General features: G+C 37.2%; 1 protein-coding gene across 1 annotated transcript in view; it reads left to right on the forward strand.

The window, feature by feature from the left end:
- The window catches only part of INSC (INSC spindle orientation adaptor protein), a 134,537-nt gene that overhangs the window by 104,776 nt on the left and 11,650 nt on the right, over positions 1-18,111 (forward strand). Inside the window, exons 6-8 of the mRNA XM_077453680.1 lie at positions 6,360-6,531; positions 10,116-10,294; positions 16,430-16,496. Of these exons, the coding sequence (XP_077309806.1) occupies positions 6,360-6,531; positions 10,116-10,294; positions 16,430-16,496 (418 nt within the window). The remainder of the gene's footprint in view (positions 1-6,359; positions 6,532-10,115; positions 10,295-16,429; positions 16,497-18,111) is intronic.

Here is an 18,111-nt window from a genome sequence, read left to right on the forward strand (position 1 = left end):
TTAATGACTTAAAAAAATGTCTCACAGCCTGAAAAGATCACAAATGCCTTCTGCTATTTTTTTTCTATATAGTATGATGCATTTTAGAGAATTTTAATAGGACGCTAAAATAATGTATTATATTTTATATTATAGTATATATTATTATTTTATATTATATCTAATCAGAATTGAATGTAGTCAGTTTGTTGCAATTTTTTTGTCCAAAACTTTTTAGTACTGATAGAAGTCTTGGATTTTTAGGTAGCAGCATGTGTGTTAATAAGAAACCAGTTATTAAACCTTTCTTTTTTTTTTATTCCAGTGTATGGCAATTAATTAAATGACTTAAAAAAAATGTCTCACAGCCTGAAAAGATCACAAATGCCTTCTGCTATTTTTTTTCCATATAGTATAATGCATTTTAGGGAATTTTAATAGGATGCTAAAATAATGAATTATATTATTTAATATATTTGAATGTATTATATTATATTTTATATTAAATTATACTCTATTATATTATATTATATTATATTATATTATATTATATATTATTTTATTGTATTATATTATATTATATCTAATCAGAATTGAATGTAGCAAGTTTGTTGCAGTTTTTTCCAAAACTTTTTCTTAGATACTGGTAGAAGTCTTGGATTTTCAGGTAGCAGCATGCGTGTCAATCAGTAACAGTTATTAGATTTTTCTTCTCCACCCCCCACCAATCAGACTGTGGAAGGGGTGGGCCCTGCATCCCTAAACATGAACACTAGGGGGCAACAGTCACAACCGATTTCCCTAAAAGTCGGTTATGCTCCCCCCCCCCCCCCAGTTCTCGGAGGGCAGCCGGGGAAATGTTAAGTAAACCTGTGAATAACACTTAGAATTCCACCAGGAATATCAGTCAAATTGATTCAGAGTCTCTCAGCAAGCCAACACTAATTAATCTTGACATAATTAAAAACAAAACAACCATGACTAATGAATCAATTAAATGGTTATTAATTTGAATTTATTTAATTTAGAGGCATGGGGAAAATAATCCAATTTAAAAAAGAAAGTGAAGCCATACGACATCTGAGGGGTTTTCAGATTTCAATAAGAATACGCAACCTCTAATAATTTCATAGAATTGGAATGGTGAAGTATTACAAAATGTAACAATTTGCAAAAGTCTACAATTCAAATAGAGCTTTTTTTTTTTTTTTTTTTTTTGCTTTTTTTTAAAGTTGAAGTTATTCTTCATAGTTTTGAAGTGGCTCCATTATATAATCCATCCAGCTGCTCCATTGGTCAGGATACGGGGGGATATGGCTTTCAGCAGTAAGTGATTACCGGGAAAATAATCAGAATAATTTTTAAAATATGTAAAGAAGGCCGATGTGTGCAAAGTCCAACCTGAGCTGGAAAATTTTATGAGCATAAATGTGGCAATGAGGCCAACGTTTAGTGAAATTCTATTTTTATTAAAAATCGGCAAGCTTAAGATGAAATCTGTGACAGACCTGACCCAAGATCGGTGGCTTGTGGAGAGGACTAGGAGCAAACCTCTTACCCACTGACTATGGCCCAGGGAGGGAGCAGATTATTCTCTGATGATGGACCACCACTTTGTCAGGTCACCTTGAGGCGAGGTGACAGATGCACACGGTAGGGATCAGGAGTGCACCGCAAGGTTGTGGACCCTATGGCTGACTGCTGCGGACGGGAGACAGATCCCATTGGGGTTAGAGCGTAAGATTCCCTGGGGCGTGGAGTCTAAGAGCCAGCAGGTGTTCACCAGCACCTCTAGTGGTGAGGATGGACTTGGCTGCAACTGGCTCCAGGTCGCAACCCCCAGGGTCCCCAAGCTCACACCCACAGTAGGCAACAGGAGGATAGGGATAGTGAGGGACAAAGCCAAGGTCGGGGCCACAAGCAGATAGGAATAGTCAGGGACACGCCAAAAGGTTAGGATCACAGGCAAACAGGGATAGTCAAGGACACGCCAAAGTCGGTAATGGAACAACAGCAGAGCACGTGGCAGGAAACAGGAAGCCAAACACACAGAGGTTGATCAGCCGGGCTGGCCTACAGTGCACAGGTTAATATAGAGCTCTCTGATAGGAGCTAGAGTGGAGTTATGCCAGAGGATGGATTACAAAAGCAGTCAGGTGAGGGTCGGCTGGTCTCTAGAGATGAACACATGGAGACAGGTAAGCAGACAAACTCTATTGCAAAACCATGACACACTTTCTCACCTCGGGCCTCCGAAACAGCCACGGGTGTGGAGCAGGGGTCTGCAGTACTCTTCCAGCGCCCAGTGCACTTCTGAGAAATTCAGTATCTCTTCTCTGAAATCCATGATTTCGTCCAACCGCCATAAGACCTCCACTTCCATAGCTGTGGGCGGTTTCGGAAGGCCTGAGGTTGAGAAAGTGGTGGTCCGTCATTAGAGAACGATTTGCTCTCTCCCTGGGCCATAGTCAGTGGGTAAGAGGTTTGCTCCTAGTCCTCTCCACAAGCCCTTATCCTGGTTAGGTCCCTCACAAAATCCTACCTACTTTTTTTCCTGAAGATATTTCGAGGACCCGTTTGCTCTGATCTGCTGATATGCTTGGAAAATGAGAGCCAAAACGAAAGGTTCAGCAATTGCTGACCGATGGATATAAATCTAGTAGTTCTGTATCTGAAGACAAAGCTTCGTGACCAATATGAAGGAGGTTCGGTTTCACCACTACCGTGGGTTAGAAACGATTCCCCCTGGTTTGAGATTTGAGGTCCTGTTAAACCTACACGGTTTAGGAGATATTTACTAAAAGACAGTAACAGCTGTCTGCGGCACATGCGCCGTAGACAGTGGCACACAGGCACACTATCGCCGTTAGCAGCATGAGTGATGTCATCGCTGCTCCAGCGCTATGAGTGGCCGGAGCAGCGATACCCAGAAGAAAATGGAGGCTCCGGACTACAGGGGACAGCGGTGACTTCGCTGGCTCCTGTGTCAGGTAAGTGACACATAATGGACTACTATGCGATGCGATGCGATGTGATGCGATGCACAGTAGTCCATTATGCTTTACCTTTGCAGGGAGACAAAGAGTAAGTAAACCCATCAGGGTTTACTTCCTCTTTAATGTCGAATCTTTTCTCTCTATGTCAAATCTTTTCTCTCTATGTTGAATCTTTTCTCTCTATGTCGAATCTTTTCTCTCTATGTTGAATCTTTTCTCTCTCTGTCGAATCTTTTCTCTCTATGTAGAATACTCTTGGACTAATAGAGTTAGGTTAGGCACATTCGACCTTTTTTGCTATTGTCTCTATAATGTGGAATCTTTTCTCTCTATCTTTTCTCTCTATGTCGAATCTTTTCTCTCTATGTTGAATCTTTTCTCTCTATGTCGAATCTTTTCTCTCTATGTTGAATCTTTTCTCTCGATGTTGAATCTTTTCTCTCTATGTAGAATAATCTTGGACTAATAGAGTTAGGTTAGGCACATTCGACCTTTTTTGCTATTGTCTCTATAATGTGGAATCTTTTCTCTCTATCTTTTCTCTCTATGTTGAATCTTTTCTCTCTATGTCGAATCTTTTCTCTCTATGTTGAATCTTTTCTCTCTATGTCAAATCTTTTCTCTCTATGTTGAATCTTTTCTCTCTATGTCGAATCTTTTCTCTCTATGTTGAATCTTTTCTCTCTATGTCGAATCTTTTCTCTCTATGTTGAATCTTTTCTCTCTATGTCGAATCTTTTCTCTCTATGTTGAATCTTTTCTCTCGATGTTGAATCTTTTCTCTCTATGTAGAATAATCTTGGACTAATAGAGTTAGGTTAGGCACATTCGACCTTTTTTGCTATTGTCTCTATAATGTGGAATCTTTTCTCTCTATCTTTTCTCTCTATGTTGAATCTTTTCTCTCTATGTCGAATCTTTTCTCTCTATGTTGAATCTTTTCTCTCTATGTCAAATCTTTTCTCTCTATGTTGAATCTTTTCTCTCTATGTCGAATCTTTTCTCTCTATGTTGAATCTTTTCTCTCTATGTCAAATCTTTTCTCTCTATGTTGAATCTTTTCTCTCTATGTCGAATCTTTTCTCTCGATGTTGAATCTTTTCTCTCTATGTAGAATTATCTTGGACTAATAGAGTTAGATTAGGCACATTCAACCTTTTTTGCTATTGTCTCTATAATGTCAAATCTTTTCTCTCTATGTCGAATCTTTTCTCTCTATGTTGAATCTTTTCTCTCTATGTTGAATCTTTTCTCTCTATGTTGAATCTTTTCTCTCTATGTTGAATCTTTTCTCTCTATGTTGAATCTTTTCTCTCTATGTCAAATCTTTTCTCTCTTTAATGTTGAATCTTTTCTCTCTATGTTGAATCTTTTCTCTCTATGTTGAATCTTTTCTCTCTATGTTGAATCTTTTCTCTCTATGTTGAATCTTTTCTCTCTATGTTGAATCTTTTCTCTCTATGTCAAATCTTTTCTCTCTTTAATGTTGAATCTTTTCTCTCTATGTTGAATCTTTTCTCTCTATGTTGAATCTTTTCTCTCGATGTCAAATCTTTTCTCTCTATGAAGAATAATCTTGGACTAATAGAGGTAAGGTTAGGTACATTCGACCACAGGTTCGATGGACACAGATCGCTATTGTCAGCCTCATGTCGTATCTCCTATCTATATCGAAGTGTTGTAGGAAGGAAAATGAAAATAAAGCATTTGTTTAAGTCGGATATTTCGGTTTTTGGATTCTGCACGTTCGTTATCATTTGTTAAAACGATAACGAAAAATACCCAAAATTCGGACGAAAATCCTTTCGGACGAAAACGAATGCACATGTCTAGCAGGTATATAAGGGCCAATAAGTGTTATTTTTGTATAAGCCAGCCCCCCCCCCCCCTGAAATGAGGCATAGAGCAGCCATAGTGAAATAGAAGCTGCTGAGATAGCTTACAATCTGCGTAGGGAATAAATAGGGTCAGTTAGGAAACCGTACTTTAGTTCTGATTGCTAGCTCTTTGAGCAATTGTTCCGGAAGTTATATTTAGCATCTTTCCAAAATAACAATTCTGTTTTATTTGATGCAATTGAAGGATTTTATAGACATGATTACGGAAGTATCACATTAATATTACAATTGTACTTTTATGGTAACACGGGGCGTAACATAGGCAGGCTAATTCTAATCAGGACTCAAAAGAATGGAAACATTTAGTCCCCTGCGCACAGTGAGTGCGGTGAGAAATACATAGGCAAACCATACAACATAGAATAAAGCCCCACACACACTATCAGTTTTTCTGCTGATTTTCTTCCTTCAGATTTACCAAAACCATATAATATGAGGTCAAACCTTAGGAGTTTCAAATTGTATGCAATCAGGCCGGCCCTTGTACTACATGGTTTTTGGTAAATCTGAAGACAAAAAATCTGCAGAAAATCTGATAGTGTCTGTGGGGCTTAACATTTTTTACAGAATTTACAATTTCCTCAACCGCAATCAACAGCGATCTTTTTATTGGGGATTTTTTGGTGTTTTTTTAATTTTTTATTTCACTTTTAGCTTCTTTTTATTTAATGGGCTTTTGTTTCAGGGGGTGGTATTTTGGTAGCATATTTATTTTATTTTATGTTGATATGGATTTAAAGTGGTGGTATTAAAGCCTTGTTTTTTTTTTTTTTTCATAAAAAGTAAAATAAATAAGTAAAAAAAAATAAAAAAAATTAAAGCGCCTCGTTCCGCTGTGCTCATGCGCCCGCATATGTAAAGGGTATTTAACCACACATGTGAGGTATCGACGCGATCGTTAGCGCAAGAGCAATAATTCTAGCTAAAGACCTCCTCTGTAACTCAAAACTGGTAACCTGTAGAAATTTTTATACTTCGTCGATGGAGATTTTTAAGTGTCAAAGTTTGTCGCCATTTTCACGAGCGGCCAACATGTCACAAGCGTGACATGTTGGGTATCAATTGACTCGGCGTAACATTATCTTTCACAATATATAAAACATTGGGCTAACTTTACTGTTTGCTTATTTATTTATTTTAATTTTTATTATATATTATATTTATATATTATTGTTATTATATTATATATTTATTTATTTTTTATATTTATTTTTATATATTTTTTTCAAAAAATTGTGTTTTGTAAGACCGCTGCGCAAATACGGTGTTGATATAAACAACACCCGCTATTTTATTCTCTAGGGTGTCTGAAAAAAAATTATATAATGTTTGGGGGTTCTAAGTAATTTTCTAGCAAAAAAAAAAAAAACTGATTTTAACTTGTAAACACCAAGTGTAAAAAAAATAGGCCTGGTCCTTAAGTGGTTAAAAAAAAAATAAACCTTTGAAGTTGATGCCACATTTTCCCCTTATTGTGTCATTTCAGGTGGATGGAATTCTGTGTTTGACGGAAATCCTTACCGACGACTCTCATTCTGAGGCCACCAAGGCGGAGGTGGCGGCGGTGATCGCGCAGATCACATCTCCTCACCTGACCTTCACGCAGCACCTCAGCAGTTTCCTGGAGAACATGGAGGAGATCGTCACCGCCCTGCTGAGTAAGTGCGCCGCGCATCCGTTTTGTGCGAAAAATCAATTTTTAGCAGAAAATTGAGACCTTTTGGACAGTTACAGAGATGTAGAAATGAATCACCGGAAATGTAAATGATATAATGGGAGGCTCTCTCTAGAACTTACATAGTCAGGTTCAAAAAAAGACACAAGTCCACTTAATTTAAAAATAAAAAAATAAAATGAATAAAGTGAAAACCTCCATATACACAATACTATACCCAAAGTTGATCCAGAGGAAGGCAAAAAAAAACCCCCCTATGAAGCATGGTCCAGTTTGCTTCAGCGGGGGTGGGGGGGAATTCCTCCTTTGATCTCCCAGGAGAACTTCATAAATTGGAACACTTTTGTGTAATTGTGTAACAGGTAAAGAGGTTCTTCGGGGGAGGATCAAACTGACCATTCCCCTTGGTGCTGGTGTGATGCTCCAACTTGTTACAGCTTTTTTTTAATTAACTCAATGAGCTACTTAAAAGAAGTCTGCTAAGAAAAATATTTACTGTATCTTTTCTTTTTTCATTTCGGGGTAATTTATATTATTTGATTTAATGTTCTTTGTTTCAGATTTTTTTCTTTTTGCAAATTTTTAATTATTATTATTATTATTTTTAATTCCAAACAAGATTTATTGAGAATATATATTTGTTAAAAAGTAAAAAAAATATGTCAAGCATATTGTTATACAATCAATGTGCTGCGGCAAACAGTTGTTTAAATGTAACAGGTACAACAGTTAGCAATCACAATTTTGTATATTGTCACATTAATTGTTTAACTTTATTTTTTTCTGTATTATTTTTTTTTTTTTTGGAGAGAAGGGGTTGGATTTAGGGTAATTTAGTTTATTTTATTTAGTTTTCTTTGTGTCTGTGGGTTTTACTATTTTTTTGGTTATTTTATCATTATTTTTATATTGTCACTTTAATTAACTTATTTTTTCTGTAAAATCTTTTATTTTTACTTTATTTTGGAGGGAAGGGGGTTGCATTCATGTAAAAAAGAAAAAGTTCCCCGTGGGGGTTTTAGGCAGCAATGAGGGGGTTGCATTCAGGCTAATTTAATTTATTTGACCTACTGCTTTTTGCATTTGTTTTTTCTTCACTTTTGTCTATTTTATCATTATTTTTATATTGTTACTTTAATTTACTTTTTTTCTGTAAAATCTTTTTTTTTTTTTTTTTGGAGGGCAGGGGATTGCATTCATGGAAAAAAGAAAAAGTTCCCCGTGGGGTTTTTAGGCAGCAATGAGGGGGTTGCTTCCAGGCTAATTTACTTTATTTGACCTACTGCTTTTAGCATTTGTTTTTTCTTCACTTTAGTCTTTTTTTTAAATTATTTTTATATTGTTACTTTATTCAACTTTCTTATTTTTCTGCAAAATCTTTTTTTTCATTTTTTGGAGGGCAGGGGGTTCCATTCAGGGTAATTTAGTTTACTCGATTGACTGGGTTTTTTTGTGCAATTTTTCTTCTTCACTTTTGTCTATTTTATCATTATTTTTGTATCGTCACTTTAATTTACTTTATTTAATTTATTTTTATTTACTTTTTTTTTTGGAGGGAAGGGGGTTGCATTCAGGGTAATTTTGTTTATTTGATCTACTGCTTTTTGCATTTGTTTTTTTCTTCCCTTTTATCTATTTTATCATTATTTTTATATTGTCACTTTAAATGTTTAATTTTCTTTATTTTCTGCAAAAAAAAATAAAACATGTAAAAAAAAATTATGAAGTGAATGAGGGCCTTTTTTTTTTTTTTTTTTAGCAGAGAATGGGCACAGGATAGGTGAAGGGAGCCTTTGTATTCCTCAGGAAGTGTTCAAAGTTGATTGTAGCCTTATAAATCATTTTTAAAAAAATGATTCCAGAGCTTTTCACCATAGCGGCCTCATTTTTGCCAAACTCTCCTGATATTCCCCAAAATGTGGAGGTAATTAAAACTCAGAATTTTACTCATCCCTACCTGGCACATTGACAGGTGTTAAAATAAAAGTCTGGTTATAGCCAAAGATATAAACAAATATATATTTTTTTTTTCTCGTACAGAATAAACAAATATTATATATATATTCTAAATTCAGGGGTCTCCAAACCATGGCCCTCCAGTTGTTCAGGAATTACAATTACTACCATGCCTAGTCCTGTCTGCCTCAATAGGATGTGTAGTGGGGGGGGGGGGGGGGGTGGTTTGGCTTAGAGATCCAAAATATTGACACTTTGGGCCCAATTTGGACATTTTCACTTAGGGGTGTACTGACTTTTGTTGCCAGCGGTTTAGACATTAATGGCTGTGTGTTGAGTTATTTTGAGGGGACAGGAAATTTACACTGTTATACAAGCTGTACACTCACTACTTTACATTGTAGACAAGTGTCATTTCTTCAGTGTTGTCACATGAGAAGAGAGAAGAAATGTCACTGAGGGGTGTACTTACTTTTGTGAGATACCGTGTGTGTATATAAATGGAAAAAAAAAGAAAGTGAGTAAAATCAAACGTTTTTAAAGTAACAAAAATGTTACACAAAAAGCTTACGGCCAAAGATGGAGTTTGTGTATTATATTGTATTATATTGTATTGTATTGTATTATATTGTATTGTATTGTATTATATTGTATTATATTGTATTGCATTGTATTATATTGTATTATATTGTATTATATTGTATTGTATTGTATTATATTGTATTATATTGTATTGCATTGTATTATATTGTATTATATTGTATTATATTGTATTGTATTGTATTGTATTGTATTGTATTATATTGTATTGTATTGTATTGTATTATATTGTATTATATTGTATTATATTGTATTGCATTGTATTGCATTGTATTATATTGTATTATATTGTATTATATTGTATTGTATTGTATTGTATTGTATTGTATTGTATTGTATTATATTGTATTGTATTATATTGTATTATATTGTATTGCCCCAATCTGGTATATGTAACACTTATTGTTAAATGTAAAAGGTCATCTTGAAGGTCAGATGTGAGTTGTGCCGCGTACAGACGATCGGACATCCCGACAACAAAATCCTGGATTTATTTCCGGCGGATGTCGGCTCAAACTTGTCTTGCGTGCACACGGTCGCAACAAATGTTGTCGGTAATGCTCGGAAATCCAGAACGCGCTGAGGTACAACGCGTACAACGAGCCAAGAAAAATGAAGTTCAGCAGCCAGTGCGGCTCCTTCTGCTTGGTTTCCGAGCATGCGTGGAACTTTGTGCCTCGGAATTGTGTACACGCGATCGGAATTTCACGACAATGGATTTTGTTGTTGTCGGAAAATTCGAGGACCAAGCTCTCAAATTTCGTTGGTCGGGAAATTCCGACCAAAAAAAAAAAGTCACACGGTCGGAAATTTCCGACTACAAGCTTCCATTGAACATTTGTTGTCGGAAATTTCCGACCAACAAAATTGGAGAGCTGGTTTGCGACCGCGCGTGTGTGTGTGTACGCGGCATTAGATGCTTTCTCAGGGGGGGGGGTTAGAGAAGCAAAAAATGTAAAAAAAAAAAAATCTGATTTGTAGTAAGAAGGGTTTTTGTGCTCTTGTTTGTAGAGTTGTGTGAAGACGCCTCCACGGGAGAGTCGTGTTTGTTGGCTTCTGCCGCGTTGGCCAATATCACGTTCTTCGACAGTCTGGCCTGTGAGATGATCTTACAGATGGGCGCTGTGAGAATCCTGCTGAATGCGTGTTCAGACAAGCAAAGAGTCAATACTGCCTATGCTCGGGACCAGGTAGGTTCTATCCGACAACTGGTTTTGTGCGTGTGTGATAGCACCAGACCGAGAGATCTGGAAGATTGGTATTTGTGGATTTACGATAGAAGAGAAAGTCCTCAATTAAGGAAGGCCATGAACCGGTGAATGAGCCATGTAGACTAAACTAGACATGTGCAAAAGGAAAAAATTTGTTTAGTTTCGTTTCGTTTTAATTCGTTAATTCATTAATTTCGTTTAGTTATATTCGTTAACTTCCTTAAATTCGTTTTCGGATTTCGTTTAGTTTTCTACCGAATTCGAAAAATCGGCCACATTCGAAAATATTTCAACCAAATTCGAAAATATTTCTATCGGATTCGAAATGATTTTGACATGATTCGACATTATTTCAACCACATTCGAAAATATTTTGTGACCCGAATTTAGGGCCATGTATCTCGGGGTCACTTGGTGCTAGACACTTCAAATTTGGATATGTTATAGTGCTAGTACCATTGTGTTTGCATACCAAATTTGGGGTTTCTAGCTATAAGTGACCCCGAGATATGTGGCCCCAAAATCGGGTCGCAAAATGTTATTAGTCAATAGAGCAGAGAATGACATTTTGTGACCCGATTTTGGGGCCACATATCTCGGGGTCACTTATAGCTAGAAACCCCAAATTTGGTATGCAAACATAATAATACTAGCACTACAACATATTCAAATTTGAAGTGTCTAGCACCAAGTGACCCCGAGATACATGGCCCTAAAGTCGGGTCACAAAATATTTTCGAATGCGGTTGAAATAATGTCGAATCATGTCGAATTCATTCGAATTCATTCGTTATATTTCTTTCGTATTCGTTGTAATTTGTTATTTTTTTTTATTCGGATGCATCCGAATGTCCGAAAGATGCAAAATTCGGCCGAATTTCGATTAGTTACGAAACGAATTGCACAAGCCTAGACTAAACCTTCTCCCAGTCTTGGCTGGTGCCACTCTGATAGGAGATTAGGACATTAGGTGTAAAGCTTTTGGGGGAGTGTTGAGGAGAGGCCATTAGATGTTTGCAAGATAACTGAGCCGACAGCTCAAACCAAACCTCATTTCAGGTATGTCAATTCAATTTCACCCCCTAGTCCAATTGTATCCATGGCTTCGGTCCCCCTGAAATGCGTTGGCTTTTCTTGATTCTCTAGATTAATAAAAATCTGAACCAACGTTCCTAAAGTGTCATCCATTTTCTACCAGGTGCTCTTCAAGACTCACCCCAAAGTTCTGTCCAACAACTGGCCCTACACGGACACACTACCACCCCCTGAGGTTCTTTAAAGAAGCAAGTGCCTCTTATATATATCACTTTTGAGAAGGGTTCAGGTCTTGGCCTTCCATGAGAAGTGCACAGAGATAATCGTACACATTTGAATATTTGATTAATGCCGCGTACACATGATCAGAATTCTCGTCGGAAAAAGCTCTGATGGTTTTCCCGTCGGAATTCCGACGGAATTCTGCTCAAACTGTTTTGCCTACACACGGTCACACCAAATTCCGACCGCCAGGTACGCGGTGATGTACAACATGTACGACGGGACTAGAAAATGGAAGTTCAATACCCGGTAGCCAAGAGCTTCCTTCTCGTAGTTGAATCTGAACATGCGTGAGTTTTTACGCGTCGGAAATTGTATACACGCGATCGGAATTTCCGATAGAAATTTTTTTCCATTGGGAAAATTGAGAACACGCTATCAGATTTTTGCTGGCGGGAATTCGGGCAAGCTAAATTCTGATGGAGAAAACACACGGTCACATTTTCCAATGAAAAGCTCTAATCAGTCTTTTGCTGGCCGAAATTCTGATCGTGTGTACGCGGCATAAGTGTAACGATCATGACCAGCCTCTGCAGCAAATCGCAGGCCTCCAGTTTTGGAAGAGAGTCAGGGACTTCTTTTCTGCATTTCTCGTACTAAAGTGAATGGGCTGCCCTACACGCAACTCGTGGGAACGCGTGGAAGAACACGTGGAAATGTGCCCGCACTTGGTCGCACCTGTAGGTGTGAACCAAGCCTTGGGCTTAGAGCAGGGGGTCGCAAACTAGCGGCCCTCCAGCTGTTTTGCGAAACTACAAGTCCCATCATGCCTCTGCCTGATGGAGTCATGCTTGTAACTGTCAGCCTTGCAATGCTCATGTGACTTGTAGTTTTGCTACAGCTGGAAGGCCGCCAGTTTGAGACCCCTGGGTTATGCCCTGTACACACAGTCAGACATTCCGACCACAAAATCCATCGCATTTTTTCTGACAGATTTTGGCCGAAACTTGTTTTGCATACACACGGTCGGACAAAGTTGTCAGAAAATCCGATCGTTCTGAACGCGGTGACGTTTGTTGCATACGACGGGACTACGTAAAGGCCAGTAGCCAATAGCTTTCATCTCGTAATTTATTCTGAGCATGTGTGGCACTGTGTCCGTCGGAATTCTCTACAAACGATCGGAAAAAGTCAGATCGGATTTTGTTGTCGGAAAAAATTTAGATCCAGCTCTCAAACGTTTTCCCGGAAAAAGTCCGATAGAGCCCACACACGATTGGATTTTCTGGCAACATAATCTGATCGGACCGTTTCCATCGGAATTTCTGACCGTGTGTACAGGGCATAAGGCTTAGAGCAGGGGGTCGCAAACTAGCGGCCCTCCAGCTGTTTTGCGAAACTACAAGTCCCATCATGCCTCTGCCTGTGGGAGCCATGCCTGTAACTGTGAGCCTTGCAATGCCTCATGGGAATTGTAGTTTTTGCTACAGCTGGAGGGCCGCCAGTTTGAGACCCCCCTGGGTTATCCCCAGTACTCATGGTTGGACATTCCGACCACAAAATCCGCGAAACTTGTGTTGCATACACACGGTCGGACAAAGTTGTCGGAAAATCCGATCGTTCTGAACGCGGTGACGTTCGTTGCATACGACGGGACTACGTAGAGGCCAGTAGCCAATAGCTTTGGTCTCGTGATTTAATCTGAGCATGCGTGGCACTGTGTCCGTCGGAATTCTCTACAAACGATCGGAAAAAGTCAGATCGGATTTTGTTGTCGGAAAAAATTTAGATCCAGCTCTCAAACGTTTTCCCGGAAAAAGTCCACACACGATTGGATTTTCTGGCAACATAATCTGATCGGACCGTTTCCATCGGAATTTCTGACTGTGTGTACAGGGCATGAGGCTTAGAGCAGGGGGGCGCAAACTAGCGGCCCTCCAGCTGTTTTGCGAAACTACAAGTCCCATCATGCCTCTGCCTGATGGAGTCATGCCTGTAACTGTCAGCCTTGCAATGCCTCATGGGACTTGTAGTTTTGCTACAGCTGGAGGGCCGCCAGTTTGAGACCCCCTGGGTTATCCCCAGTACTCACGGTTGGACATTCCGACCACAAAATCCGCCGAGACAAAGTTGTCGGAAAATCCGATCGTTCTGAACGCGGTGACGTAATTCACGTATGACGGGACTACGTAGGGGCCAGTAGCCAATAGCTTTGGTCTCGTAATTTAATCTGAGCATGCGTGGCACTGTGTCCGTCGCAATTCTCTACAAACGATTGAAAAAAGTCCAATTGGGTTTTGTTGTCGGAAAATTTTAGATCCTGCTCTCAAACTTTTTCCGGCTGAAAAAGTCCGATAGAGCCCACACGCGATCGCATTTTCCAACAACATAATCCGATCGGACTTTTTCCGTCGGAATTTCCGCCTGTGTGTATGGGGGAATTAGAGATCAAAATAGTGGGAAAAAAATAGATTTTAATAGTCAAAGATTTACCCTACACTAATAAAAGACGCTGCAACGGAAACACCAAAACGTATCCAAAATTGTAACGCTTTCGTAGACTCCCCCCATAAGTTTCGGGAAGGGGTTCTTTGATATTTGGCAGCCGCCACCCTTTCCAAAAAGAAAACCCTCCATCCATGTCTGAACTCCTCCGTTCCCCACTTTATAAAAGTTGTAGAGAGCAATTACGGGAGTGAAGTTGGTTTGGAAGTCACGAGGGGGGGAAATTTTTGCGGCTGATAACTGCATGTTTTACTCCTAAAAGATAATGAAATCACAACTGCGGCTCAATCCCTCCAAGGTAACATCACCGTATGCACTATAATTAGGGATCTGTAATTGAAACATTTATGATAACCTCGCAATCACATTTATATTTTTTTGCATTTGAAATTTGATGATTATATTGATGAAAACCTTCAGTCATCGGGTGCCGTTCGGCGGTAATGAATGCGGCTGGTGCATCTAGTTACGTTGTTTCCTTGTGGGATTAAAGAATCTTTTTTTTTCTTTTTTTTTTTTCTTCCCTCTTTAGCTAAATTCTATTTATGAGTGACAGAAGAGACGACTCCACATAATGATATTTTTTTAGTACTTTTCCAAATCAGCTACAAGTGCCAACAGTTTAGGACTTTTTTTTTTTTTTTTACCTATTTTTTGCAAGTTTGGAAATATAGAGACTGGAATTTACCACGTAAAGGATGGAAAACTTCCAGACAAACTCTTTTAGCACCCTAAAAAGTCAAGAGAAACCAAAAGTGCGCCCCCAACTTGTCCTATCAACTATTTTCTCGTGCCCGAGGTTGGCGGCACAGAAGGTTGCCACCTTTAGTTTCATGAGAAAAAAACAACTGGGGAGGAGGGAGAGTGTTGCGCAGTGCATGTATCACTGCACAACAAAGTGGGCGGGGATTATCTAAAGTGGGTGGGGTTTATTTGAAGCCGCCACCGCTTAATCTAAAGTGGGCGTGGCTAAGCCAATGTTATTTATTCATAATGAACGTAGTAAAACAAAGCCACGTTCTCTTTAATGTGATACATATGTCTTTCTTCACCCTAGGGGACTAAGGGAGCTTAGCACTTATTATGCATTTGTTCTTGTCAGCTACAAGTGCCAACAGTTTAGGACTTTTTTTTTTTTCACCTATTTTTTGCAAGTTTGGAAATATAGAGACTGGAATTTGCCGCGTAAAGGATGGAAAACTTCCAGACAAACTCTTTTAGCACCCCAAAGTCAAGAGAAACCAAAAGTGCGCCCCCAACTTGTCCTATCAACTATTTTCTCGTGCCCAAAGTTGGCGGCACGGACATTTTTTTTTTTAGCCGCCGTCCATTGCACCTTGGGGTTGCCACCTTTCGTTTGATTAGAAAAACAACTGAGAAGGAGGGAGAGTGTTGCGCAGTGCATGTATCACTGCACAACAAAGTGGGCGGGGATTATCTAAAGTGAGTGGGGTTTATTTGAAGCCGCCACCGCTTAATCTAAAGTGGGCGCGGCTGAACCAATGTTATTTATTCATAATGAATGTAGTAAAACAAAGCCACGTTCTCTTTAATGTGATACCTATGTCTTTCTTCACCCTAGGGGACTAAGGGAGCTTATGCATTTGTTCCATTTATGAAGGCTCTAAACGCGTGTTTCTGGTACAAAACATAAAATAAAAGCCCGACTTAGGGCTGTGTGACCCCCCCCCTCTCAAAATGATACCCCCTTGTGGCCCGCCATGTGTATTTTTATTTTTACCTACCTTTTAAGCTACCGGTATTCAGATGTTTTCAGGTTGGGTCATCTTCCTCTTTAGATCTTCTCCCAGAGGTAGGTGGTCCTCACTGGTGGAGACATGAAGACACCCATGCTGCTATCTGAATAATTGCACTGTGAATGGAGGGCTCCCTGGTGGCTCCCCTTCAAGTGGTAGGCCAGTGGCGCCCTGCACTTACAGCAAGTCCTCAATTATCCTGTTGAATGACACACCGGGGGAGGTTGACTTACTAAAACTGGAGATTGCAAAATCTGATGCGGTTGTGCATGGGAGCCAATCAGCTTCTGAGTTCAGCTTGTTCAATTAAGCTTTGACAAAAAAATATGGAAGCTGATTGGTTTCTATTCAGAGCTGCACCAGATTTTGCACTCCCCAGTTTTAATAAATCAACCCCAACGTGTCCTTCAACCCGGGAGACTGGGGACATCTCGTGGTGCAGAAGAGGTACTGTGAGGGACAGCTCCAGACTGAAGATGAGTTTTGCACCTATAGCAGTACCTATAAATCTGTGCAAAGCAAAGACATTTGTCTCTAGAAAATCGAGTCCCAAGTTATTCATGTGCTTTTTTTTTTTTTTTTACAAACTTTTCAGATTGTGACAATTTTAGCCAATTTATCGATTCTGGACCCATGTGCTGAGGAGATCCTCCAGGAGAATGGTAAACTGTCTCATATTTCCTCTTTTTACTTATTTTATGATAATAAATTAATACGATCAGGGCAATGTAAAAAAATAAAATAATAATTATTTAAAAAAATCTTTGGTTGGGTTTAATTTTAATTGTAAATAATATGATTTTGAATTATAATTTTTTCTTTATTATTATTAATATTTTATTATTATTATATTATATGTTTTTTGTAAGCCATGGTATTTGTTTTAAATTTTTTGGGTGAACCCTGGTCTGATTTAAAGGGCAGAGTTCCCTTTTTACTTATTTTATGATAATAAATGAATACGATCAGAGCAATGTAAAAAATAAAATAATAATAATTAAAAAAAATCTTTGGTTGGGTTTAATTTTAATTGTAAATAATTTGATGTTGTATTATTATTTAATTTTATTATTATTATTTTATTATATGTTTTTTGTAAGCCATGGTATTTTTTTTTTTTTTGGGTGAACCCTGGTCTTATTTGCAGGGCAGAGTTGTCTTTTTAAAATTACTTTATGATAATAAATTAATACGATCAGTGCAATGTAAAAAAAAAATCAATAAATAAATAAAATAAAATAAATATTAATAATAAAATTATATATATATATATATATATATATATATATATATATATATATATATATATATATATATATATATATATATATATACATATACATATACATATATATATATATATATATATATATATATATATATATATATATATATATAAATAATTATTATTATTTATTTATTGTTTTTTTTACATTGCACCAATATATATATATATATATGTATATATATATATATATATATATATATATATATATATATATATATATATATATATGTATATGTATATGTATATATATATATATATATATATATATATGTGTATATATATATATATATGTATATATATATATATATATATATATATATATGTATATATATATATATATATATATATATATATATATATATATATATATATATATATATGTATATATATATATATATATGTATATATATATATATATATATATATATATATATATATATTTTTTTTATTATTATTATTTTATTTATCTATCGATTTTTTTACATTGCACCGATTTTATTATAATATATATATATATATATATATATATATATATATATATATATATATATATATTATTATTATTATTATTATTGTTATTTTTTTTTTTTTTTGCATATTATTTCCAAGCTGGGTCTATGTAGGACATGTCAGCCATGATTGAGTCTAATGAGGTTGGAGTGAATACAGATGAATTACAGTCAGTTGTTGTCAAACTACTTAAAAATTTTCCAAGCCGTTCAAATTCAGAATTTATGAACTGGAAGTCCCCATTGAAGTAAATGGGTAAAAAGTGTGTATTACGGAGCAGCAAATCAGGTCAAATTGTGTCGAATTTTCGGGGACCTCATGGTGGCCCTTACTAATGAGATGATGGGGCTGCGATGATGAGTTATTTCCTTAAAAAAATTCTACCAGGGATCCTAATATTGAAGGGTGTGACCTGGTGGGACTGGTAGTCCAGCTAAGGGTGCTCAGGAAACACCAGATATGAGGCAAAAACAGCCCTT

This window comes from Lithobates pipiens, unplaced genomic scaffold (genome assembly GCF_037356315.1).
Source record: "Lithobates pipiens isolate NorthernLeopardFrog02 unplaced genomic scaffold, aLitPip1_a1.2 Scaffold_24, whole genome shotgun sequence".
Classification (NCBI taxonomy): Eukaryota; Metazoa; Chordata; class Amphibia; order Anura; family Ranidae; genus Lithobates; species Lithobates pipiens.